The 26,555-nt window shown below is 45.7% G+C and overlaps 1 protein-coding gene across 1 annotated transcript in view; it reads right to left on the bottom strand.

Annotated features, from left to right (window-relative positions):
- Positions 1–13,407: 13,407 nt before the first annotated feature.
- Positions 13,408–26,555, bottom strand: part of Epb41l5 (erythrocyte membrane protein band 4.1 like 5) — a 118,257-nt gene continuing 105,109 nt past the window's right edge. The window contains exons 21-25 of the mRNA XM_059280230.1: positions 26,415–26,505; positions 24,420–24,494; positions 18,879–18,920; positions 18,042–18,175; positions 13,408–17,278 (exon numbers count right to left, since the gene is read on the bottom strand). Of these exons, the coding sequence (XP_059136213.1) occupies positions 17,215–17,278; positions 18,042–18,175; positions 18,879–18,920; positions 24,420–24,494; positions 26,415–26,505 (406 nt within the window). The 3' untranslated portion in view covers positions 13,408–17,214. The remainder of the gene's footprint in view (positions 17,279–18,041; positions 18,176–18,878; positions 18,921–24,419; positions 24,495–26,414; positions 26,506–26,555) is intronic.

Here is a 26,555-nt window from a genome sequence, read left to right as displayed (position 1 = left end):
TCAGTTTCTGTTGTGGTTAACTTGACACAAGCTGGAGTCATTTGGGAAGAGGAACATCAGTTGAGAAATGCCTCCATCAGACTGGTCTGTTGGCAAATCTGTACCACCTTTTCTTGATTAAAGATGGATGTGTGAGGGCCTACCCCATTGTGGGTGGTGCTGCCCGTCCCCAGGAGGTAATCCTGGGGTGTATAAGAAAGCAGGCTGAGGAAGCCATGGGGAGCAAGCCAGTAAGCAGCACTCCTCCACGGCCTCTGCTTGGTTCCTGCCTCCAGGTTCTGACCTTGGCTCCCTCTAATGATGGGTTATAAACTATAAGATGAAATAAACTCCTTTCTCCACAAGTTACCTTTGGTCCATGTTTTATCACAGCAGTAGAAAAGCTGACTAAGACACAGATCCATGGTAATGGTCATAAACTATTAACACGCCTTACTAAATAAAGGAGGAAAATCCTCACCTGAGATTGTTTTTCAGTGCCCTTGAGATGCTAGACTATATTAGAAGTAAAAGGTTAAGAGACTCCATTGTTGTGGAATATTTTGATCACACCCTGACACTCCTAAGCCTGACAATAAAGTTTATTTTGAATCAGAGGGCAGAGCTTGCTACTAGCTGACCAAAATTATCCATAGAGGTTTTGGAGGACTGAGAACATATAGAGAGATACGGGAAGTAGTAGGGAGAGGCTTAGAAAGATTCTCACCGTATTTTTGGATTGAGGGAGGAGAGAGTTCACTGGTACCTTCTCCGCCACTTCTCTGATCATTCAGGTTCTTACCCCAATATCTGACTCCCCAAGTTTTTATTGATAAAGAATAATTAGATAAATGCTCACCTAGTGCCCAGTGTGGGGCATGAGATCACGAGGCAGCCTCTGGACACCAGCTTTGCAGCCGCTGGATGGAGTCACCGCAGTGGCGGCTTTCCCTCCTTCGCCCCAGGCCTTCCTTGTGAGTCTGGGGTTTTTCCATTGCAGCCTCTCTACAGCAGTCTCCTGCTTCCACCTGCCCCTGGCCCCAAAACCAGCTGAGACCCACCCATCGCCGGCCAGCTCTGTCATCCAGGCATGTGGCTGGCTCCCTCTCCCTGTGTGTTGAGGGCTTCGCCTGGACCCCCTCTGATGCCACACCAGGTCTGCCGACTCAACACCAGCTCAGCCTTTTATGGCTGCTGTCAGGGCTGCACACTCTCGGCCCCCAGCTACATGTGAGTAGCTGCTACATGACCAGGCCACGCCCCACCTGAGTTCTCTGCCCGGCTGTGCGGCTCAGTGACAGCCAGCCTCACACATTGCTGTCATCATCATTGGTACTGGTGAGACACCTGGGAATTCTTAAAGGGGGAACTAGCTGTTCTGTTTTTTTTGTTTTGTTTTGTTTTGTTTTTTAAGTTTTTCCCCCACATTAAGAATGGGGAACACTATTACAAGGCAGGGACTCAGGTCTCTGTTTGAAAATGGAAAAATTAAGTGAAGGGAGATTCAACTTAGCTGGGATCGACATAATGTAGATTATAATCATTATCAGTCTGGTAATTCATGTTTTATCCTTAAAAAAGTGGTTTGATACCAATGCCAAATACGAAAAATGTACTGATAAGATACAATCCTTAGAAAGACCTGCTAATGAAACTAAGAAAAATATTCACACACAGACAGAGGAATTTAGAGCAGAACCTACTACACCATGGAATTATAAAACTAAAGAGGAGCAGGCCAAGGTTATTAGAAAATCAACCTTAATTTATCCAGTTACCATACAAGAATGACCACCAAATGATAGATACTCCCAAGGCTATACACTGGGATCCTGTAGAAATGTTAGATTTGAAGAGATTTAAGGAATCAGTCATTTCACATGGTATGCATTCACCCTTTGTGAAGCAGATGTTAAATTCATGGGCAACTTGGAACAGAATTATTCCACAAGACTGGAAAGATTTAACCATGGCAATATCAGAAACTGATCCTCAGTTACAATGGAAAACATGGTGCAGAGAAGAAGCTAGGGTCATAGAACAATGAGGTAGAGCTAGAGATGTGGAAATTTCCCAAGATAAGCTCCTCAGTGAAGGCCACTATGCTGATTTGCAAAGACAGTTTAGATTTGATGATCACACCTTGGACCTGTGCCATATAGCAGGTTTGGATGCTTGGGACAGGGTTGAAGAATCAGGAAAGAGGTCTGAGTCACTGACTAAAATTACACAAATTGACTTCAGCTGTAAATAGAATGATATCAGATCTAGAAGTTAGACAAATATTGATTCTTTGGCTTTTGAAAATGCTAATTCAGAATGCAAAATGGTGATTAGGCCTTTAAAGGCAAGATAAGCACCGATAGATGAATGGATCTGAACTAAAGCTGATATTGGATCTCACACTTAAGATACTTGGATAGAAGTGACTTCTAAAAATTTTTTTTTTTTTTCGAGACAGGGTTTCTCTGTGTAGCTTTGCGCCTTTCCTGGAACTCACTTGGTAGCCCAGGCTGGCCTCGAACTCACAGAGATCCGCCTGGCTCTGCCTCCCGAGTGCTGGGATTAAAGGCGGACTTCTAAAAATTTTAAGAAAAATCAAAAAGTTATTTATATGTTTTAATTGTGGTAAACTAGGTCATCTGAAAAGGAATTGTAGGCAAGGTGTTCCTAGAAACAATGTTTTTTTCTAGAGATAATCCAAACAAAAGGCCCCAGCCTTCTGGAATATGTAGAAGGTGTGGCAAAAGCTGGCATTGGACTAATGAATGCAGATCAACAAGAAACAGGCAAGGTTTCTCTGCCATTGAGAAATACCTTAGGGGGCCCCTTGCAGGCTCCTAAGTCAAATTTGGTTCTATCATTTCCTGTCAGCATTGGGGAAACTCTTCCATAGAGCAATGAAAAGATTTAATGCCTGTTGTGAAAAACTGTACTGCTCTGGATGACAGATCAACTTCATTAGATAAAATTTTCAGGAAAGTAAAACAAGTATTTTGGCAAGATTCTTCTATAAATGGCCAAAGACCAAAGATGAAAATACAAATAAATGGCTTTGTGATTGAAGGCTTACTAGACACAGGTGTGGATGTAACAATAGTTTCACCCAAATCTTGGCATCCAGATTGGCCTCTTCAGGAGGCAAATGTTCAGCTTCTAGGGATTGGAACTGTATCTCAGGTAAAACAAAGTACAAGGTGGGGTGAATGTACAGGGCCAGAAGGACAGGCAGGGAAATTAAAGCCATATGTCACTAACACAGAAATGGATTTATGGGTATGTAATTTGTTACAGCAATGGAAAACCTAGATTAACATTCCTCTAATCTCAGAAACAAACTATAAACTAACATATGCTTCTGAGAAAAATATTAAAAGGTATTACCAAGAACAGTCACTGACCATTCAGATTGCACATAAATAGGGCATAACAGCTGCTGGTCTTTCAAAGGTACCAACAGCCCTACCTTTAAAATGGTTGACTGACAAACCTGTCTGGGTGATATAAAAAAACTTACAGGCCTTAGAACAGCTGGTACAGGATCAGCTAAATTCCCAACATATTAAGGAACCAACCAGTCCTTGGAATTCTCCTGTATTTGTTATTAAAAAGAAATCTGGAAAATGGAGAATGGTAACAGATCTAAGAGTTACTAATAAGGTGATCTAGCCAATGGGCTCTTTACAGTCTGGAATTCCCTTGCCTTCTGTATTACCTAAAGAATGGCCTATTATAGTGATTGATTTAAAAGACTGCTTTTTTAACTATACCTTTACAAGAATGGAATAGACAAAAATCTGCCTTCACAGTGCCTACTCATAATAATTCTCAGCCTGTTGAAAGATATTAGTGGAAAATTCTTCCACAAGGGATGTTAAACAGCCCCACATTGTGCCAATATTTTGTAGGGCAGCCATTGGAAATAATTCATGCACAGTTTCCTCAACTTATAATTTACCGTTATATGGATAATATCTTACTAGCTGATTCAGACTCAGATACCTTAGAAAAAATGTTTGAAGATGTAAAGAAAAATTTGCCTTGTTGGAGATTACAAATTGCTCCTGAAAAACACAAAGAGGAGATTCTATTAATTACCTAGGATATACAATAGGTTTACAGAAAATTCAACCACAAAAAGTACAAATCAGGAGAGATCAATTACAAACTCTTAATGATTTTCAAAAATTGCTGAGAGATATTACCTGGCTACGGCCCACAATTGGATTAACAACTCAATAGCTAAGTAATTTATTTCAAAGCTTACAAGGTAATCAGGACTTAAATAGTCCAAGAAAATTATTAGCTGAGGCTGTAAGAGAATTGGCTTTGGTAAAAGAGAAATTAAAGGATGTACATGTAGATCGGTTGGATCCAGAGCTCCATTATAATCTGGTTGTACTACCTTCTACACATTCTCCTATAGGAATTCTTATGCAGAGAGAAGATAATATTTTAGAATGGATATTTTTACTACACAAACAGAGTAAAAAATTAAAGACCTGTGTTGTTGGATTTTCTTTTACTTTAGCCCCATGTTGGAATGTCAAAACGTTCAACTTTCTACAACCCCACGTTGGAATGCCAAAATGTAGTTACTTGTTTTTATTCTTTTGGGGGGCCCACCATCCAGCTCCCAAATAAATCACACATGGAGGCTTATTCTTAATTATAAATGCCTGGCGTTAGCTTGGTTTGTTTCTAGCTAGCTTTTCTTTAAATTATCTCATCCACCTGGACTTTTTCCTTTTCTTACTTCTGTAACCTTACTTTCACTCTTACTCTGTGGCTTAATGTGTAGCTGGGTGTCTGGCCCTAGTGTCCTCCTCTCCTTGTTCTCTTGCTCTTCTTTTCTTCCCAGCTCTCTCCTTCTATATATTCTCTCTGCCTGCCAGCCCTGCCTATCCTTTCTCCTGCCTTGCTATTGGCTGTTCAGTTCTTATCAGATCCATGTGTTTTAGACAGGCACAGTAACACAGCTTCACAGAGTTACACAAATGCAAAATAAACAAAAGTAAGACACCTTAAAATAATATTATACAACAGACCTATATAGAAAAGGTTTCTGAACTGATTCAGAAACGAAAATTGAGACTTCATCAAATATCAGGGATAGACCTAATAAAAATTGTGGTACCTTTTACTAATGCTGAAATTGCCTCATTCAGATAAGCCCTGCACTTTACCATCACACTGAGACTGGACAACAGCAAGCTCTCCCAGGACTTGACCATTATCTCAATTTTCTCAGGGTCCCCTAAAGATGCCACCACTCACAGACAGCAGCACTAATTTTAAGAACATGATGCCCACAGTCCCAAGAGGTGGGGTGGGCAGTTTTTGGTCATTCTGTGGATTATGGAAGTTTATCATCATTTAGGGGGGTTGGTTGTAAGTTGTTATTGGTCATAGTCAGGGAGGAAGCTAAGCAAAGGAGATTAGATTCAAGGATCTTGTTCTGAAAAGAAAAAGGGGGATACAGGAATGATAGGATAAAAGGGTAAATTAGTGAATCTATCTTTAAACTAAAAAAGCAACTACTAGTCTTAAATATTTTACACTGGTATGGATTTTTGTATATTGATACAAATTTAAGGTTATTTTCTTATATTGTATATATGCTTCTACTTTTGTTTAAGGTATTGTACCTATGCAGCTCATTTAAAAATGTAATGCAAAGTTCTAGTCCTTAAAGGCTATTATTATAAACTGTTCAAAATAATTAAGAAATATAGGCTAGTAGTCATCTATAACAATCAAATTTATGGCCATGTTAGTTAGGTATGTTTTCAAGGTCAGATATGTTTTAGATAAACAGATGGTCTTCAAACACTTCAGAGACCTACAGAATGTGGCATTTAAGATATTTTAATAACATAAGGCTTTTCATGACAGTGAGACACATCTGCTCCTGGCAGCACCAATTTAACTCATAAAAAGATGATGAGCATTGAAGAACCGCCATATGGATTTGCTTTCATTGTGGCAAAGTTAGCCACTGGGCAAAGAAACTGCCCTTGCCTTGACTGCTCACAGTATGCTGTCCAAACTGGACAGGCAGGACACAGAAGAAAGTGACTGCTGAACTTTGCCAAGACAAGGTAGGACAGCCCTTCAAAATTCCTGCTTCACAGAAAAGTCTGCCAGATATTCTAAGCCAATATGCCAAGATGGATGCCCCAACACTGCAGAGGAACCTTGGGGCAACTGTCCAGGCAGCCAGCTGTTTCTGTCCTTTCTATAGTTTTGGAAGTTGTTTACTCTGCACTCCCTGTTTTCTTAGGTAATATTATATCCTTCTCAGGTCTCTGATGGAGTTGAAGATGAGATAGTTATAGTTACAGTTTTCCTGTTACCGAATTCAGGAAAGAAACTCACAAAAGAGGTATAAAGTGTATAAGGTTGAGAGACATAAAAGCTTAAATTGTTTATCTAAGAAAATGTTTGATGTTTAAAAAGATAGTTTTGGGTTGGTAATACAAATTAGGATAGAACATGAATTAGGTTAAAAAAAAACTTTGGACTCACTAAGATAGGATAGGTAATATAGTATTTCCTCCAGATCTGCCAACTACAAATGGAATGGACATCATTAATGTAATTCTTACCTGATAGTTGTTCTTATTGTATATAGTTTTACTGTGTTAGAGTTAAAACTTCCTTATTTATTTAGACAAAAGAAGGAAATGTTGTAGGCTGTTTTGATCACACTCTGACACTCCTGAGACTGCCAATAAAGTTTACCTTGAATCAGAGGGTGGAGCTAGCTACTAGCTGACCAAAATTAGCCATAGAGGTTTTGGAGGGCCAAGGACATACAGAAAGATACAGGAAGTAGTAGGGAGGGGCTTAGGAAGATTCTCACCCCATTTTTTGGATTGAGGGAGGAGAAAGGAGGTAAATGGTAGCTTCTCCACTGCTTCTCTGATCATGCAGGTTCAGACTCCTGAGTTTTTATTGATAAAGAATAATTAGATAAACATTTCATTCCATGGGGTGAAGTTATGCAGTGTATTCATGTATGAAATCCTCAAGTAAAAGAAAATGTGAGTATAGAAAAACAACAATCCTTCAACAATGAGGTCACACCCAGAATAAGGTGGGACTGTGATAACGAAGCTATTCTGGGGTCACCTGTGCTCTAAGCAAGTCCAATAAGCTCACTGGTCTCATCAAGGCAGACTTAGGTAAAAACCATATTTTAGTCTGTTGTTGGTGCCCGTCTGGGGTTAACTGGACTTTTGAGGGCTGATGAGATGGCTCAGAGGGTAAAGGCGCCTGCCACTAAGCAGATGACCTGAATGCTCTTCTTGGACCCACATAACAGAAGGAGAGAACTGACTTCGGCAAGTTGTCCTCTGACCTTCACGTGTGCTGTGGCATGGGCCTGTGCACACCTCAACCATCCCACACATGCACACGACATACTAGTAATTTAGAGAGACCTTGGAGAGATGTAGCAGGCACTGAAGGCTGATGTGCAGAGGAGAGAAGGGAACTAAGACGGGTCTGTGACAGGCCCCAGACCTTAACACAACTGACTCCATGATGAAAGTGCCATTCAGGCCGGAACACTCAGCATGTAGACAGCACCTGCTCAAACTCAAAGGCCCAATCCCTCAAAGCCTGGGAAGGCCTCTAGATACACTAACCTTGCTTTTTGGATTCTGCAGTTCCACTTCAGGCTAACTATTCTTGTTAACTGAAGTATGTCGACCTAGGACACAGTTTTGTGCTTAAAAGTGCACCCTAAGAAAGGCTCAGGACTGCACTGGGATCCCAACACCGTCTGGCTAACAAAACCTTTCTATTGGCTTAAACCCATGTCCCAGCCGTCTTCTCTGGTGAACACCACACAACAAAATTAGTGATATCTGGGCCTCTGGGAGGCAGCAATTTCGCTGAGTTGGAGTCTGAAATCGAGTTCCAGGGAAAAAGGCACACCTGTGTTAGACATTCAACAAGGCTGATTGGTCAGTGGCAGAGAGCTGGACTGTAACAGGTTGGGAGCCATTCTCTTGTGCTAGCATTAGCCCCCAATACCCATTAATTGCCCACCTCTGTGTCGGACCTAACGTCCTTGTGACTATTAGGTAAGTCCTTTGGAATGTACAAACAGATCCCTCACTGCTTTGTCAACCCAAAGGCTAAGAATGTCACCTGATTGCACCTAATAGCAGGGACCTCTCTGCTTTGCTGTGACCTGTGTCCCTGGTAGAAACGTGAATTTCAAATGCCTTGATTTTTTTAACTTTCTTTGTTTTGTTACTGTGAAAACTCATGGAACCATTACCCCGGTGGAACACGGTATTTGGGGTTATTATGATCTGTGCTCACAGGCCATGGTCTCGCATGTTTCACTATAGTATAAGTTCTCATTCTCTTTGAAGTGTTGACACAAAACCACAACTCTTGCCTCAAAGGGACAGTTTATCCTAGAGCCAAATATGAGTGACCATGACCAGGAACACAGATTAAGGTCAACCCAAATGTTCCAATGTGGAATCAGTTTTATGAAGGTTTTTCTTTCTTTCTCTTCTTTTCTTCTCTTCTCTTCTCCCCCCCCCTCTCTCTCTCTTTAGCAATAGAACAAAGTCGCTTTGTGACTTTGAACAAATGGAACAAAATCAAGACACTTTTCAAACCACTGGTGGGAGCACTAAGTAGGCAGTTATGTAAAGCGGAGAATCTCAGCTCTAGGCCTCAGATGATGTCTGATGATTCAGTCTTTTGGTTAGTGAAAACTACGGTTTTGTTAATACATCTTGGAGATTTTCTTTTGTTTCCCCCTTTCCAGTCTATCACTGAGCTAAATCCCTGCCCCCCGCCCGTTTTAAAAATTGAAACAGGGTCTCAGTGTCGCCCTAGCCAGCCTGGAGTTCGCAATGTAGAGGAGGCTGCCCTTGGCAGAGATCCACTTGCCTCAGCCTCCACAGTGCTGGGATCAAAGGTTCATGCCACCACGCCCAGGCCAAAGGTTTTCAACCTCACAAGATGTCAGGTCCAAGAAAGAGGTGGGCCAGGAATGGCCATTTAGGTGGATGAAAATATAGCCCAAGATACATTGTGATTGGCTCCTGACGTACAGCACTGCAAATGTTCCGCCATCATGGAAGCTAATGAGCCCTGCAGAAGGACCAGTGGAAGGTGTGGCTCCTTCAGGGGACTTTGGTTCACAGAAGTGAGAATGTTTTTGTCATCTGGGATTTGCTTCAGACACTGGCAAAAGAATCATCTTGGTGTCACACCAGGGAACACATGAACTAGGCAAAAGCAGTTTGCCAAGGTGATTTTTCTGCAAAAAGGACATCAGCCCAAACCAGGCTATCAGACCCACTCACCACACGGCCTCTGTCTTTCATCCCTCGTGTAGGTGGTGACAGTCGCATCAGTGGGAACTCCATGTCCCAATCTAATGCAACTGGTAATCGTCACAGGGCACTGGGAAGATTCAGGAAACATGGGCCCTTGTCTGGCTGGTTGCCTTTAACATAAAAACTGCTCCTCTTGACACTGAGTTGTTCATGTAAAACCCAAATGGGGCATCAGAGGGCGGGCAGGGGCCCATGCAGTCGGGAGACCTGGATGTAGAGGCTTTGGAGCTACATGAACTGCTTTACCAAGCCTCAGGAGCACGGTAGTAAGAGGAGGAAGGCACACGGCTCAGGCAGGCAGGAGAGTCTGGTCAGTGTGGTGTGAGGCCCAGGAGGCCCGCTGTGGAGTGAGCTGGTGCTCTGGCCTTGCCCCACCTTTCCGCATACAGGCATGCCTTTGTGATCTGTTCTTCCCAGCGACGGGGATGGGTGTCACTTAGGGCAGAAATGAGACAAGTCTAAGCACTCCTTCTCAGAAGGGAGGCTGAGAACAGCAAACGCTACCACAAGGCCGGGCAAGGCTGGGCAGGGCAGCTGGAGTCAGGACACAGAGCAATTCTCCCAGGCGTCGTGTCTGTGAGGGAGAGCTAGAAGATGTTACAGGAAGAGTTCGGCTTGTGCAGATCACATCAGAAAGAGGTGGGAAGGAGGGCTTCAGTGCTGGAGTGAAAAAGTACTGAGAGAAATACAGGAAAGGAGGGTGTGCGATGGGCCCTCAGTACCCCACTTCCGTCTCAGCAGGAAGGAATAGCAGGTGTGGATGAAGGAAGGATTGCAGAGAACATGCCTGACTGAGCGCTCGGCTTTTATCACTGAGGTATGAGATCATGGACTTAGTGTAAGGAAGCCCTGAGGGAGAGTCAGAAGTGCACAGGACAGGTGACTCAGGCAGTTCTTACAGGTGAGATCAGGCCCTCATAAATAGTGGCTGCGTCCATTTAATACTATGGAAATCACCAGGTGGGTGGGAAAACGGCGATGAGGGCAGGGTAGGGGCATTCCACCACCACCATTAACTTCTAGGGACATTCCACCACCACCATTAACTTCTAGGGGCATACCACCACCACCATTAACTTCTAGGGACATTCCACCACCACCATTAACTTCTAGGGACATACCACCACCACCATTAACTTCTAGGGACACTCCACCACCACCATTAATTTCTAGGGACATTCCACCACCACCATTAACTTCTAGGGACATTCCACCACCACCATTAACTTCTAGGGACATACCACCATCACCATTAACTTCTAGCATTAAGTGTTCAGGGCCTTGAGATGGCTCTGGAGGCAAAGGCACTGGCCACCACGCTTAGCCTGAGTTTGAGCTCTGGGACACACACGATGGATGGTGAGAGCTAATGTACGGATGCTATGGGACAGGCCTCCACTTCCTGTAAAGAAATGTAATTAACATGAAATAGTTACTGTGTGGCCCTGCGTGTGTGTGTGTGTGTGTGTGTGTGTGTGTGTGCGTGTGTGTGTGTGTGTGTGTGTGTGTGTGTGTGTGTGTATTAGTTACTTTTCTGCTGCTGTGATAAAACACCATGACCAAGGCTTATTTGAACTTATGGTTCCAGAGAGATAAGCGTCCACCGTGGCAGGGAATCCTGGCAGCAGGAACAGCTGAGAGTTCACATCCTCAAACCACAGGCCAGAAACAAGGGAGCAAACTTGAAATGGCACCGGACTTTCAGTTCTCAAAGCCCACACCCAAGTGACATCCCTCCTCTGCAAGGCCCCACCTCCTGAGCCTCCAGGATATCTAAGGCAAATGAACTCCTCCCCAAGGCCATGGTCTCCTATCACAGTGGTAGAAACCCACACTATGACAAGCCCAGCTTTCTAATACCGATTCCTTGGAAACTACTTGAACTAGGCTTCTAAAGTTCACGCTGCTCTCCGCACCGTCTGTTTCTCTCTAACATCTTGCTAGCCTGGGAGCATGAGCCAGACGGCTGTCCATCTGGCCTGGGACACATGTCCTCCCTGGTGAGATACTCTGCTCACCCTCAGAGTGGAGTTGTGGAACCTGGATTAGGGGGATGGATGCTCGCTGAATAGACCGCTCTGAGCTACTGCAGTCAGGACCCATCAGGGCCCTGACCATCACTGACTCAAGCTCTGCTCTGCAGCTCCTGCAGCTCCTGCAGCTCCTGCGGCTCCTGCGGCTCCTGCAGCTCTCAGTGCAGGCCACACAAGCCCCATCTGGGATTATTTGGGTGTTTTATAGCTGAGTATCCGTTCCCTTTTCTTTCAGGGAAGCACAGCCTGGACAGGAGCCCCACCCTGTGACTCCTCACAGCAGATAGGTGGATACCTGTCCACACCAACACCCGCTTTGTTCTGTCCTTGACCTAGCTTCCTGTGGATATGAAGACTCACTTTTCCCATGGGCTGTCCTGCTCAAGTCAGAATGGCTTTTGTTACTTATTTCTGGCATTGTCTTTCATTCCAGCACGGGTGAGTGAGCCCATGGTCCTGTACCCCGCCCCCTCCCCCGTCCCCCCTCTCCCGCCCCCGCACAACTGAAGGACCTAGAAAAGTCACCCCTTTCTCCAGGCAGATGTTCCCACTTTCCCAGAAGGCTTGCTGCCTTGTGTGATGTCTTGGCCCAGCAGAAGCCTGCCAAATGACCTGGACAGCCATACTGGTCACAGAAAACCACACCTACGAAGGGCCAGGAACAAGAGGACGAGGCCTGCTATCAGCAAGTGGCTGAGTCACACTGCATGTATCCTTTCAGACGACAGTCCTGAGACTCTGCTTGGAGACAATCTACACCTTGTGGGTAGTGAACAGTGCAGGTTCAAGTCCCAAGTCCTGGAATGACACTGTGGCCTTAGGCTAGGTATTACCAATGAGGGCTTTGTTATTTTTAGTGGAGAACAGTGTTGCTATATAGTCTATGATGGCCTTGAACACTGACTGTCCAGTTTCCCAAGTGCTGGGGTTACAGGTATGTACCATCATGCTCACTGACTAATAACTTTTTAAAAAAATTTTGTGTGTTGTGTGTATATATTCATTCATGTGTATGAGTGCAGGAGCATACATGTGGAGGTCAGGTACAACCTCATAGGCATAGAGATTCTGGCCATCCACCTTGAGGCAGGGTCTCTTGTCTATTCCTAGGCATGCCAGGCTGCACATGCCAGGTGAGGGGCCTGGGAATCTCAGGGGATTCTCCCGTCTCTGACTCCCATCTCACTGCAGGAAGGCTGGGGTGACAGACATGTGTTACCACAGTTGGTTTTATGTGGGCTCTGGGGATGTGAACTCAGGTCCTCATGTAAGGCACGGCTCACCGAGTCATCTCCCCAGCCACCAATGAGAGTCCTGGCCTTTAGGAACACCCACCCCATCTCCCACACCCACACTGACACAAATCAGTTCACTCTGTCCGGTTATTATTAATGGTGGCTCCGACCTAACAATTCAGCCAGGGCCATGCATGCTCCAGAAACAGCTGATAGAACATGAACATTCTCATAGATGTTTTATTTGAATGGGTCATGTCTAGAGTTCTTGTTCAGTGTACAGACAACTCACAGTTCAGTGCAGTAGTTCTAATACAAGCCATATACAATGGGAAGTCACTGAATATAGTGCACTTGATACAAAAATAAATTACAGTTTTGAAGCTACTGCAGAGCTTAACACAGAAAAAGTAAACACAGAATAGTTGGTGAGTCCTCAAACCATCTATTGTATCCAGATGTAAAACCAGAGAGTAAAGGGTTCCAGGAAAACACACACACACACACACACACACACACACACACACGCACGCACGCACGCACGCACGCACGCACGCACGCACGCACTCACACACGCACACTCCTCTGACAAGAAGAAATCCTGAGAATTAGTGGCTATCATCCCCAACAGCGCATAAGAGGAAGAGCTGCAGCCCCTGCAGGAAGTCTCCGGCAGCACCTGTGACCACAGCGGAACCCTCCCGACAAGTCCCCACCCCGGCAAGAACCTGTGACCACAGCGGAACCCTCCCGACAAGTTCCCACCCTGGCAGCACAGGAGTGTTTCCAGTCTTTAATTTTTTTCCAGAAAAAACGCACAAATGACGACAAACACACATCCTTTATCACACAGTTGTATCCCAGAGTCCACTCAACTCCCGGCCAAGAGCTGGATTACATAAAGGGATCTCAGCAGGACTCTCACGGCTGAGACCCACCATCTCCTCCTGCGGCATCACGGACAAGGACACGATGCTCTGAACTCCAGGCAGCACTCCTCTGCTCTCGGAGCTGGGGACCAGCACTTGCAGTGGTCCCCAACCTGCCCGATGCCGTGACCCTTAATACAGCTCCTCATGCTGTGGGGACCCCAACCGTAAAATCATCTGCTGCTACTTCAAACTGTGAGTTTGCTGCTGTTATGAACCATGCTGTAAATACCTCATATTCAGAGTACTGGATATACGACCCCAACAGGGGTGATGACCCACAGGCTGAGGACCGCTGGCTTAGCGCCTGGCTGTAAATCAGCGTTAGTGAACACAGCCATGCCCCCTGTGACGACCCTGGCCGTGCCAGCAGAACTGAGTGGGGACTCTTTGCCAGCTCTAGCTCTCCAGAGAACAAACTTACTGCATCTGGAGACAGCTCCGTGGCAGAGTGGGACGAGGGTCTCACTATGGAGCCTTGGTTTGCCTGCAGCTCACAGTGATCCACCTGCCTCTGCCTGCTGAGAGCGGGGATTACAGGCATGCGCCACCATTCTCCGCCCAAGGTTCTGGTTCTGATCCCTAGCAACTCAAAACCATAAACCAACCAAGCGAAAACCTGTCAGCACAAGTGTGTGCTGGGCTTGGTCATTCATGACTGGATCCCTGCACTTGGAAAGCTGAGGCAGGAGAACTGCTATGAGTTCCAGACCATCCTGGGTTACATAGTGAGGCCGTGTCTCAAAACAACAGCACAAAGTGAAAAACACATGAGTAGACGACACTTGCTGAATGAGAAGACAAGAATGATGTTTCTTAAAACCCTTACTTAGAAAACAGCCAAGTTGCCAGGCGGTGGTGGCGCACGCCCTTAATCCCGGCACTCGGGAGGCAGAGGCAGGTGGATCTCTGAGTTCGAGGCCAGCCTGGTCTACAGAGTGAGTTCCAGGACAGCCAGGGCTACACCAGAAACTCTGTCTCAGAAAACAACAACAACAACAGAAAGAAACAAACTTCCAACTTTTCATCAGCCGAGTGACCAGCAGACAAGTACTGCCTGGGCTCAGTTAAGAGAACAGAGGTCCACGTTTTGGCCATAAATGGGAAGAAGAACAAGCAGTCGATCCTATAAACAGCTCAGGGATCTCATCCCCAGACACACCCAGGGCACCCGAGCCTGGGCAAAGCAAGTGCCTACCGACAGCCAGCAGGACGTGTAAGGAATGCTTTTCACTAGCTTTTCTCAGAGCAATGTAAGAAGCTAAGGAGTCTTCTCGTAGCTCTGTTCCGCAGGCTCCCGAGGATGAGGAAAGACGACCAGGAGTCCTGCCTGTGTGAAAGGACTGTCTGTCTCCAGATCTTTTCCATGTACAGACTCCTTTCCCAGTGCTGAGGTGGAGTCTAGGTCTGCTAACTGCAACCTTCACATCTTACTGGAAACTTCCATGCCAAGTCCCCACCCCAGCCAGGGACACAATGCCAACTTTGTCTAGATGCTCCCCTGGGCACGCAGCAGGCAGCTGCCCTTCCTAACGCAGTTTTCCCCTCCGGCCTCACTGTCTGCCTTCTCCACTGCTTCCCATACTGCCCCACTCCACCACTTCTACAGGTGCCCGCAGGCCTGTCCTGCTAGACCGCCGCCATTTTCAGAGGAGCAGAACACATGTCCTGTGCAGCACAGGACACGTATCTGACAAGTGTCTAGTCTGTCAGGGCAAATGCATCACTCAAATATTAATTCTAAACTTACTACTTGACACCAGGACATAGGATTTCTTTTCTTTTTAGTGCAGATTCAAGTGAATCCTGACGAAGTCCCTAGCAATATTCTGACTGCAGGAATTCAGTATCTGGAGACACAAACGTTATGGGGTACCTGAAGGACAGTGCTCTATCCTAAACAGGACGGACAATTAGGACTTCTAAGCCACCATGCCTTAGCTGCAGGACAGCTAACTGACGAGACTGTCCAGTTCTTCCAGACACTGGAAATCTGATACCTAGTCCAGTAGGTACTGGATCAAGCCCCGGGTTCTAGGTGTCCAACTGTGAGAAACAGCTTATCACTGAGGACTGGCAAAAAGACTGCCAATGAAATGCATGAGCTGCCTGCTGGCTAAGGGGAGCCAGCCAGCAAGAAGGGCAATTCTGTCTCCTTTAGCAAAAGTGGTTTCTAATCTGGGAAGCTCCCCTGGGAACTGGAAGACTGAACCCCCAAGCTTCCCAGACAGGTACTAGCATTTGCCTAAGCAGACAATAGTCCCTCCCACAGCATCTTAACGACTCCAGAGCAGGTAGCTCATGCATCTCATGGCAGTGTTCCTGCGGTCCTCACCTCAGCTGGTGTCCTCTTAGCTGAGGAGAATGAGTGCTCCACCACACACACCACATGACGGGCAGAACACGGAACGAACTCCGGGAGACAGCTTAACAGCAGTGCTTGGTAACAAGGCAACACCAAGGGCTTTACCACTGTCTGCATAGCATCCCCATCCCCATGGCAACTGAGGTCCTGGTCCTTCAGCCCACAGTCAGCACTCCTTCAGTGTCGTTTCTGGGCTGGGGTTACAGGGCCATTTCCTACACTTTTCTAGACGAGCATGCGCTACTTGAACATCAGGACTTCTTTTCCGACAAAGAATGGGGAATTCTAGAAAACTTGAAAAACGAATACAGAACCCTAATGTAAGCTGACTTCACTCACGATACTGTGCAGAGCTTCCTGGGGGATTCAGCCAAGATCCCAATCTCTCTCACCGCCATTCCCACCTCTGCCCAGGGTTTTTCTTTTCAGCTTGAAAGCCGTCAACAAACTCAGCGTACACGGAAAGGAACTAGAGGCTGCGTCTAAACAGTCCCGTGTGGAGCACCGCTGAACTGACCTTCAAACCGCTAAGCATGGTAGGGCTGCATTCCCCACCGGCCCAGAAGGAGAGCACAGGCCTGAGGTTGAGGCCTGAAGTCTGACCAGACACCTGCTCCCTCCCACGCTGCAATCACAGACAGGGGAATGATGCCGGTGCTATCTACAGGAAAGGGGGTCTGGGAAACACACACTTGGAGATGATCTCTCTGTAGTTCCTAACATTCATCTCTAGTAAATTCGGAGCAGTAAGATCATTACTGCTCAGGATTCAAAGTGTGGATGACATACATCCCTCTATGTTCTCGGCTTCCCGAAGAGTCCTAGTAACTATGTGAGAGCTGGCCTAAGATCTACCTCACAGTGTTTTCATCTGTCTCCTAAATTCTGACTTCCAGGTAATCCGCAGGAAAATGCCATTCGCTTCTCCAGCAGGTACCGAGGTCAGGTGTGTCCACCCTGACATTACAGGACACAGCAATGAACATGCTCCCGACAGCAAGCCTTGCCAGAAGTCGTTCTAACAGTTGCAACCGCTAGGTGGAGCCAAGAGTCCGAAGGAAACCAGTGAATTTTGTTGACTGGGGAATTGGCAATGCAAATCAAGTTACGGAAGGGGAGGAGGTATCTTCAGTTATGTGGGGTAGACTTCCAGTTGGACGGAGAATGTAGCTACTTTCTTCACGGAGTTGAAGTCAAATCCAGGCAGAAGGTTTTCCCCAAGTACAGGACTCACTCAGCTGGATCCAGGGCTAACAGGACAGCGCGGGGCCTTGCGGATACAGTGGGGAGCAGCGACCCTCAGAGCTCAGTAGTCAGCAAGCACTTCTGCTTCAAGGCTGACTCGTCAGCCAGAGGAGCAGAGCTGCACGGAAAAGAGGAACAGAGGGAGACTCAGTCAGGAAGGGCTCTGGCTCCGGCAGCCCACATGGAGATGCTGAGGAGGGAGATGACAGAGCTCAGCGGTGATACAGCGGCACCTCGTGAGCAGTGATACTCTGCAGGATGCTTTCTACAGAGTTGGTGCTCCTGGTTCTCTGACGACAGTCTAACACATTTATAACCATTCTTCGCGAGTCCAGCTTATTATGAATAGCAGGAACAGGCTGTGCCGAGCACCACAGCAGCATGTCCAGCTTCTCCTGAACTTGGATTTGCTTGTCCTCTCGGGAGAGGACACTCTGGGACAACCCCAAGGACCCATGCTCACTCTGTTATCTAGTAAAAGCTACATGACAGTCCTCACCTTGGGAACGTCCTACCCCTGCTCCATAATGCACCTTGTCTTAGTAATGAGTACCACCATTCATCACTATGAGAACAGGCCACAATCGTAAGAGTAAAGCAAGAAAGGACAAGGAACAACTTGATTTTTAAAACAAAGATCTAAAGATAAGCCTAACATTTTTACCTAGCAAAGACTTCACAAAGAAATCCTAATAATTTTGTGGAAAATTATCAAGATCAAGAAAAAATACTATGTTAAACAATATTCAAAGACCTATACACTTTCAATCAAATTCAATTAAGACCTTACAAAAACTATTATTTTAAATACAATCAATGTTTCTTATCACTTCTCTCCTACTAGATGCCCTGAAAACTGCAACTGAGAAGCAATTCCTCACCTGGTCACAGCATCTACCAAGAACGGGGCTGGGGCGGACATCAGTGAGAATGAATCTTTAGTGCCACACCCTTCTGTCCCCGACACAGATGTTCCACACCCTGGGAGCCTGCTGGAGATGGCGGCAGCACTCTGCTGTAGGAGAGGCACAATATGTTTTAACACAGAGGCAGCAGCACCCGCCCCATGAGCAGCTTCACACAGAGGAGGATTTGGTGTTCTCAGCTGTTTATTTTATGCGTAGGGGTGTTTTGTCTGCATGTATGTCTGTGCACTGCATGTGTGCCTGGTGCCCAGAGACCAAAAGAGGGCATCAGCTCCCCTAGAATTGGAGTTACAGACAGTCGTGAGCCCCCATGTGCATGCTGAGAATCGAACCTGGGTCCTCTGGAAGAGCAGCCAGGGCTCTTACCACTGAGCTATCGCTCCAGGCCCCGAACTGCTTATTTTAATTTTACGTGTATGAGTATTTTGCTTACATGTATGTCTGTGTACCACATGTGTGTCTGGTGCCTGTGGAGTCTGGAAGACAGAGTCAGACCCCCTGGAACTGATGGTTACGAGCTGCCATGTGGGTGCTGGGAACCAAACCTAGACCCTCTACAATAACACTCTTAACCAACCACTCAGCCATCTCTCCAGCCCCCTTCACCTCAAATTTTTATTTTTAATCTGAATCATTCAGCATTTACAGAAAAACTGAGCCACAAATCTGAAGCCATTAAATTAACAGATCTTTGATAGTGGTCCCAATATTTGCAGGAAAACAAGAACTTGAGAATCCTTTAAGCTTCTGAAATTTTAGCCAAAAGAAGAATCATAAATGGTATGAACTTACTGGAATAATCCACCGGGGCGTGAACACAGATGATGAAGACACCTAAAACAAATTTCATAGTCACTTACTTTTAGGGAAGACTGACTTATTTTCATAATTACACTCATAATATTTTCTACTGTGAAAAATGCTGCAAGAATATATTATAGAGATTCAGCTGTACATAATAAAGCTGTACCTAGAAAGGTTAAAGAACCTTTCTAGAGGGAAGCCATATATCAGGGAATATTTGGTGTTATTCAGCTTTTAATATATCAGCTGTCTTCTGCTATGAATTTCTTGTGCACTCATATACTACAAGACCTTAATGGCAAACAGTATAAGCTTCTCAGACCTACTGCTGATCTGAACTAGGTAACACCCCTACAGAGCCTAGGAGACAGGTGGATTGCAGATGCATAGCTTTGTTTCTTGTGCAAATGAAGCTTAGACCATCCCTTTTCCTTCAGGCCTTGTGGCATTCCAGAGCTACAGTCTCAGGACAAAAGGGCTTTTTGCATAACCAGGTGTAGTGAAGGCTGGGGCAGAATTCCTGGTCCAGGCAGGGTCACTTGGCTGGAGAAGGGAGAACAGGGCGGAGTTTTTGGATGAGTTGGGATTGGGTCAGATCAGGAGAAGAGGAAGGAAAGATGGAGGACGAAGGAATGGAGGATGAGGTTGAGAGTATAAGAGCTTAGTTACTACTAGGGCTATGAGATGACAGAGAAAGAAGGGACAGAGAGGAGCTAAGCATGAGGGCAGAAAGAAAGGTGCACAGAGAGAAAACTGACTCAGAAGAGTAAAATGTATGGACTAAGAATTCCGTGTACTTAGATTCATTTAATAATGTCAACGATTAGATTATCAGCTGGTTGTAGATTCTTCCCAGACCCTGGGAGCAGGCTATCTCAAGGGGCTGGACCTCACATAGCCTGTGACAGAAAAATACTACAGGGAAGGCAGTTCCCATGGAGTCTCCTGAGCTAACGTAACTTTCAGCCCCAGGTTTTCACGGCACACACCCTACTCAAGGGACTGCTAGGACTTTGAGGACTTCCATAACAGGAAAGATTATGACTCAAGTACACTACTACTGCTGTTACTTTGTTTACCCCTCCCTCCCTCCCTCCCTCCCTCCCTCCCTCCCTCCAAGACAGGGTCTCTCTGTGTAGTGCTGGCTGTCCTGGAACTCAGAGACCTGCCTGCCTCTGCCTCCTGAGTACTGGGATTAAAGGCGTGCACTACTACTACCTGGCTCATTTCTTATTCTTAAAATCTTTTAAATTATATTTATTATTTGTGTGTGTGAGTGTGCACACACACAAACAGCACAGGAGCTGCCAGCAGATACTGAGGCATTAGAAGGACATATGGTCTCCAATCTCGCTGACTTCCAGGCACTGGAGTTAGGTTATCACAGGGGCATCTAAACGTGGCTTGACTGTAAATGAGTGGAGGACTAAGATGGTGTTGGATGCACAAGGTTCAGAGATTAGTAACATCACTACTAAGACCCTAACAGTTCCAACCCAGGCTTACTAAGGTCCAGAGATCCCGATGTACAGCTGTTCACCAAGGGGATGGTGATGTCTGGTATGATCAGAGATCCAGGTGTACAGCTGTTCACTGAGGTGGGGTATGTCTGGTGTGGTCAGAGATCCAGGTGTATAGCTGTTCACTGAGGTGGGGTATGTCTGATGTGGTCAGAGATCCAGGTGTACAGCTGTTCACTGAGGTGGGGTATGTCTGGTATGGTCAGAGATCCAGGTGTACAGCTGTTCACTGAGGTGGGGTATGTCTGGTGTGGTCAGAGATCCAGGTGTACAGCTGTTCACTGAGGTGGGGTATGTCTGGTGTGGTCAGAGATCCAGGTGTACAGCTGTTCACCAAGGGGATGGTGCTGTCTGGTGTGGTCAGAGATCCAGGTGTATAGCTGTTCACTGAGGTCGGGTATGTCTGGTGTGGTCAGAGATCCAGGTGTACAGCTGTTCACCAAGGGGATGGTGCTGTCTGGTGTGGTCAGAGATCCAGGTGTACAGCTGTTCACCAAGGGGATGGTGCTGTCAGGTGTGGGCTTAGTCTGATTTTACAGACTTTGTAAAGCAACAGAGACATGAGTAGAATAATCAGGAAATACATATAATATATATACAATAATGTACTAAGAGCAGCAGGATCAGGATGAGAACCCTTTTAAATTTGCTAACCTCTGGGTGGCTGTGACTGTTCTACTTAGCACATCAGGCACTCACACAAAGACCTGGCCATTTCTTTTGTTTTATACTATTAATTATTTTAATTTTGCTTATATTTTCACACTGGGTGCTTTGTACCATGCAGGTGGCCAAATTTAATCACTATTTTTTTTTTAAAAACAACAAAAAACCTGTTAAGGCCAGTTGAGGGTCTGGTGCTCAGAGGCCACTGGGTTTAGAGGAGATTCTGGCTTCTTGAGACAAGCCAAGGGCCTTGCTTGACCACGGCTTTGCTTAGAAGTACGCGGGCTATTTCTCCTCTGTGTAGAGGATCCGGATAGAGTCTACCCATGGGGGAGATAACCTCAACCTGCCATCTAAACTACAGCTCTTGACCTGAGTGTGAACAAAGAGAACCAAGGACAGCAGGAAAACAAGCCCTACTGACGGGTGATAATCCAATAGAACTATGTCACTGAAACTCGAGACAAACTCATTACACAAAATTAGAAAGTCACACATGGTAAGTGAGATAGCTTGCGGAATTAAGGCACTTTTGGGTAAGCCTGAGCACCTGAGGGTGGATACCTGGGACACACATGATCCGAGGAAAGAATAACTCCTGAAAGTTGTTCTCCAACCCCACATACACAGTGGCATGCATACCCACAATACACAAACACACACGATACATAAACAAATGCCAAAAATGTCAAAGTCAGACAATCCAGGTGTGATGGAGACTCACACCTGTAAGCAACACTTGGGAGGTGAAGGCAGAAACTCTAAGTTATTCCTAGGTCAGCTTAGGCTACAGGAATTGAACCCAGGGCAAACAGTGCATTGACTACATCCCCACCCCTGGAAACACCCAAGCTGTAATCTAGAGAAAACATTAAATAAGAATTTACTTTCAAGGCAAGCAGGCAATTGCCGACCCCAGTCTCAGTCCTCTATTTCGGTCTGTTTAATTAATCGATTTATGTGCGTGTCCGAGTGACTTCCTGTACTCATGCATGCAGAAGCCCGTGGGGTCTGGAAGAGTGGTAGATCCACCTGCCTCTGCCTCCCAAGTGCTGGACTAACGGTGGGGCTACCTGCCACACTACTTTTTGGTTTTGTAAGGCTCACCTCCCCACGAAGACAAAGAGCAAACAGACTGTAAATGTTCTCAATTACGCTCTTAGGGACTATGTCTCTCTGGACGTCAGGGTATTTTGGCATTAATTTTAGAGGCTATCTCTTGTCTATTTCAAGATTTATTATGGTTCAAGATCAAATTTGGGATTATTTCTCCTCCTTTGGTAATGTTTTCTTATTTACTGATTAAGTTGGTAGTCTATATCACCTGGAAACATGTTTGGAAATGCAAATTTTGGGGTCTTCCCAAGATATACCTAATTTGAAACTAAGATGAGGCCCAACAATCTGTTTAGTACACCTTCTGGGTAATTCTGTGTGGTGATATGTTGTGTCCCCCAATATATTATGTACTCTAATAAAACTTATCTGGGGATCAGAGGACAGAGCCAGTCACTAGATTAGACATAGAGGTCAGACAGTGGTGGTACACACCCTTAATCCTATCATTCGGGAGGCAGAGATCCATCTGGATCTCTGTGAGTTCAAGGCCACACTGGAAACAGAGCCAGGCAGTGGTGGCACACACCTTTAATCCCAGGACTTGAGATCTCATGTCTTGCTTGGGAAAGACACACGTCTTTAATCCCAGGAAGTGATGGCAGGAAGCAGAAAGGTATATAAGGCATGAGGACCAGGAACTAAAGGCTTTTGAGCTTTTAGGCTTTTAAGCAGTTCAGCTGAGATCCATTCGGATAAGGACTCAGAGGCTTCCAGTCTGAGGAAACAGAATCCTCTGAGGAGTTGGCAAGGTGAGGTGGCTGTGGCTTGTTCTGTCTCTGTGATCTCTCAGCTATCACTCCAATATCTGGCTTTGGGTATTTTATTAATAAGACCTTTTAAGATTTGTTTTACGGGCGGTGGTGGCGCACGCCTTTAATCCCAGCACTCAGGAGGCAGAGGCAGGCGGATCTCTGTGAGTTCGAGGCCAGTCTGGGCTACCAAGTGAGTTCCAGGAAAGGCGCAAAGCTACACAGAGAAACCCTGTCTCGAAAAACAAAACAAAACAAAAAAGAACAAAAAACAAAAAAAAGATTTGTTTTACAATTCTGATACACACTCAGGTTTGTTCATTAATGATTTACACAAGCAACCTACACCACAGACAGTGCCATCTGCACCCCGACTCCTCAGAGGCATGTGACCCCCCAGTAGTTCTTGTCCTACAGTTAATAGTCACTGAAGTAGTTCTGTGTCTCTAACTAGACTGCAAGTCCAGCTGAAGAAAGAACTGTGTCTTGTCTGCTTTATGGCAATGGTACTGGGTACACTGCCTCCCAGGTTAAACAGGGCTGAGATTTCAATGCTACTCAGTAATCATGCTCCCACTTTTTTTAACACTTATTTTAGGCAGGCTTTTGCTACAGCCTGGCTGGCCTGGCACTTGTTTTGTGGGTCAGGCCTTGGACTTGCAGCAGTCTTCCTGAATGCTGGGATTACAGACATAAACCAAGCCCAGATTATTGTCTTAACTCTTGAAACAACTTTTTGTATCTTATTCTATGTGTCTGAATGTTTTGCCCATATGTATGTAAGGACATTACAAGTGTTCAACAAATACTGAGACCGGAAGAGGGCAATGGATCCTCTGGAACCTGAGTGAACTGGTGTTGCAGGCACTACATGGGTGCCAGGAACAGAACCTAGGTCCTCTGCAAGAGCAGCAGGAGCTCTTAACCACAGAGCTCACTGTTATAACTCTTCTGATACTGGCCCCAGGTTTTCTCTCACGTTATTTAACATGGTGTTGAACTATGAATGGGTTTATAGTGACATGTGATTTCCATAGGGTGAAATGCAATTCAAAGCAGCAGAATTTGAGTACAGAAAGGCAATGCTAAAGAAGCAAACACAAGCTCTTTGTGTCTGTGTGGGTGTGTCCATGCCACACTGCACACGTGGGGTCTTCGGTGTTTGTCTGTTTGAGGCAGGGTTTCTTATGCTCTACCATGTACGCCCGGCTACCAGGTCTGAGAGTTTCTGGAAATTCTATTTATGCCTCCTCTTATGTGCACTACTGTGTCCAGATTTATCTGAGTTTTGGGGATCCAAACTGAGGTTCTCACGAGTGTGCAGCAAGTGCTTTATCCAGTGAGCCATTTTCCCAGTCCCCAAAACTCTTATTAAATGAAAAGTTTTACTAAATTATTAAATAAGAAAAAGACTGGAACCTAGCAGGAATATTTTCAAAACAAGTCTCTACCTTGCTGTTTTGAGGCACATTTACCTGGGGTGTGACTGTGTGGTCCATCAAATTCTCAGTCAGAGAAAGAAGTAAGGCATCCAATTCATCTGTAGCATCCTGCAGAAGACAAGGCACCAAGAATCCGTGAGGGATTCACGGCATCGCACTGAACTTTCCCATAGTCTCTGAATTTCTCATAGTGACTTGGGCCTAGCTAGTGCTGACCCTTTAAGCAGAGAGGAAATGATCTCTCAACGACTCCTCTTCAAGGAGGAGAATCTACACTAGAATCAAAACCAGGAAGAGAAGTGCTCTGTAAATATTCATGTAGCTACTCCATGTACACAAAGGCCAACTATCCAGGTTCTCTGTCCTATCCAGGACAGTTATGGTGTCCCAGCTGAATTCTTCTCCTAAGATGAGAAGAGAAAGAACACCCAGGCAGTGGTGCTGACCTGCAGGCTGGTTAACAGGAAGGGCAGAAAGCTAAAGCCCATTCAGAGGAGAATGTGATCACGTGAGAAGAAAAGAACTTAAGTGTTCGAATGGCAGGACTGGTTGACAAGGGAGAACTCAAGGAAAGCATGTACTTTCTTTTTCCTTTTTTTTGGTTTTTCGAGACAGGGTTTCTCTATGTAGCTTTGGAGCCTGTCCTAGATCTCACTCTGTAGACCAGGTTGGCCTCGAACTCACAGAGATCCTCCTGCCTCTGCCTCCCGAGTGCTGAGATTAAAGGTATGTGCCACCACTGCCCGGCGGAAAGCATAGACTTTTGATATGGTTTTGGGGCATCTACTAAACAAATTGATGTTTACAAAAGTGCTGTCTGTTCAATTCTAGATGAAGCTATGGGCTATAATTGTACCATCTTTGCATAAACAAAACAATTATTTATCAAGTTGATGAAGAAGTTTAAAATATATGTATTTGGTTTGATTTAATACTAAAAATAAAACATCTTAACAGATATGGCCACACTGGAGGGCCCAGCCCATCGTGGGTGGTGCCATCCCTGGCTGGTGGTCCTGGGTTCTGTAGGAAAGAAGACTGAGTAAGCCATGAAGAGCAAGCCACTAAGCAACATTCCTCCATGGCTTCTGCTTCAGTTCCTGCCCCGACTTCTCTCAGTGACGGATTATAGTGTGGAAGTGTAAGCTAAATCCTTCCCAGGTTGCTTTTTGTTTTATCACAGCAATAGAAACCTAAACTAAGATCAGCTCTAACTGAAATACAGCACACATAAACATCAACTGTGTGTTGTCTTTGCACAGCAGGACTCAGGGTGACTTATAGTCTTCCCTCTTGTGAAATACCTGGTAAATGTCTACAACAAAGTGCAGTATGCAACAAGAAGGATGTTCAGTCAGAGAGAGTCTGGGTCTCTGTGATCTCTGTACCGGCTAGGGTAGACACAGCACGTGGACACCTAAGGGCAGAACTTGGGATGAGCTGGTATGCTGTAATACAATCAGTGAGAGGTGCCTATTGCCATCTACTGTCGGAGACAGTAGGAATACAGCAATGAACAACACAGACTATCCGGGAATGTTGGCATGCTACTGTAATCCTAGCCTGGGTAAAGTGAAGCAGAAGGCCTGAGGGTCAAGGCCAGCCTGGGCTACATAGCAAGGCCGTGACAAAATAGAAATCAGCCCCCTCACACAGCCTAGGTTTTCCTAGGAAAATCAGACTATAAATTTCAGCAAAATCATGGATGTACTGGATACACATAGCCTTGACTCTTTTGTCTAATACGCACTTTATACGTGTCTGTCTGTCTGTCTGTAACAGTGTGTCTGAGAGGACAAGTGAAAGCATCCAAGACTGTCCCAAACTAAAGCCACACGAGCGGCACACACAGAGGAGAGTCTAGCGACTCTCGGGAAGTGGGCAGCGCAGCCCCAGAGTCTTCCCTAGGGAGGAGGCTCAGCAGCTCCCTCCACCTCAAGTCCCAGTGCCAACGAGAAACCACCTGCCACCCACGAGACGTCCCTGGTCACATCAGAGGTTCAACTCAATGGAAAGCAATCTTCTTACCTTCAGTACAGATCCACTGTCTGCAGCTGTGGCGTGCATCAGAGTGAGGGGGTCTTTGCAGAGGGGCACATTATTTTCATCTAATACAGTACTGGAAGGAAAAAAACAGATCATGGAGGACTTGTATAGAGGTGGCACTGC

Source organism: Peromyscus eremicus, chromosome 15 (assembly GCF_949786415.1).
Source record: "Peromyscus eremicus chromosome 15, PerEre_H2_v1, whole genome shotgun sequence".
In the NCBI taxonomy this organism is placed as follows: Eukaryota; Metazoa; Chordata; class Mammalia; order Rodentia; family Cricetidae; genus Peromyscus; species Peromyscus eremicus.
Note: the sequence above shows the minus strand (reverse complement) of the source record. Positions and strands in the feature narration are given on the sequence as shown.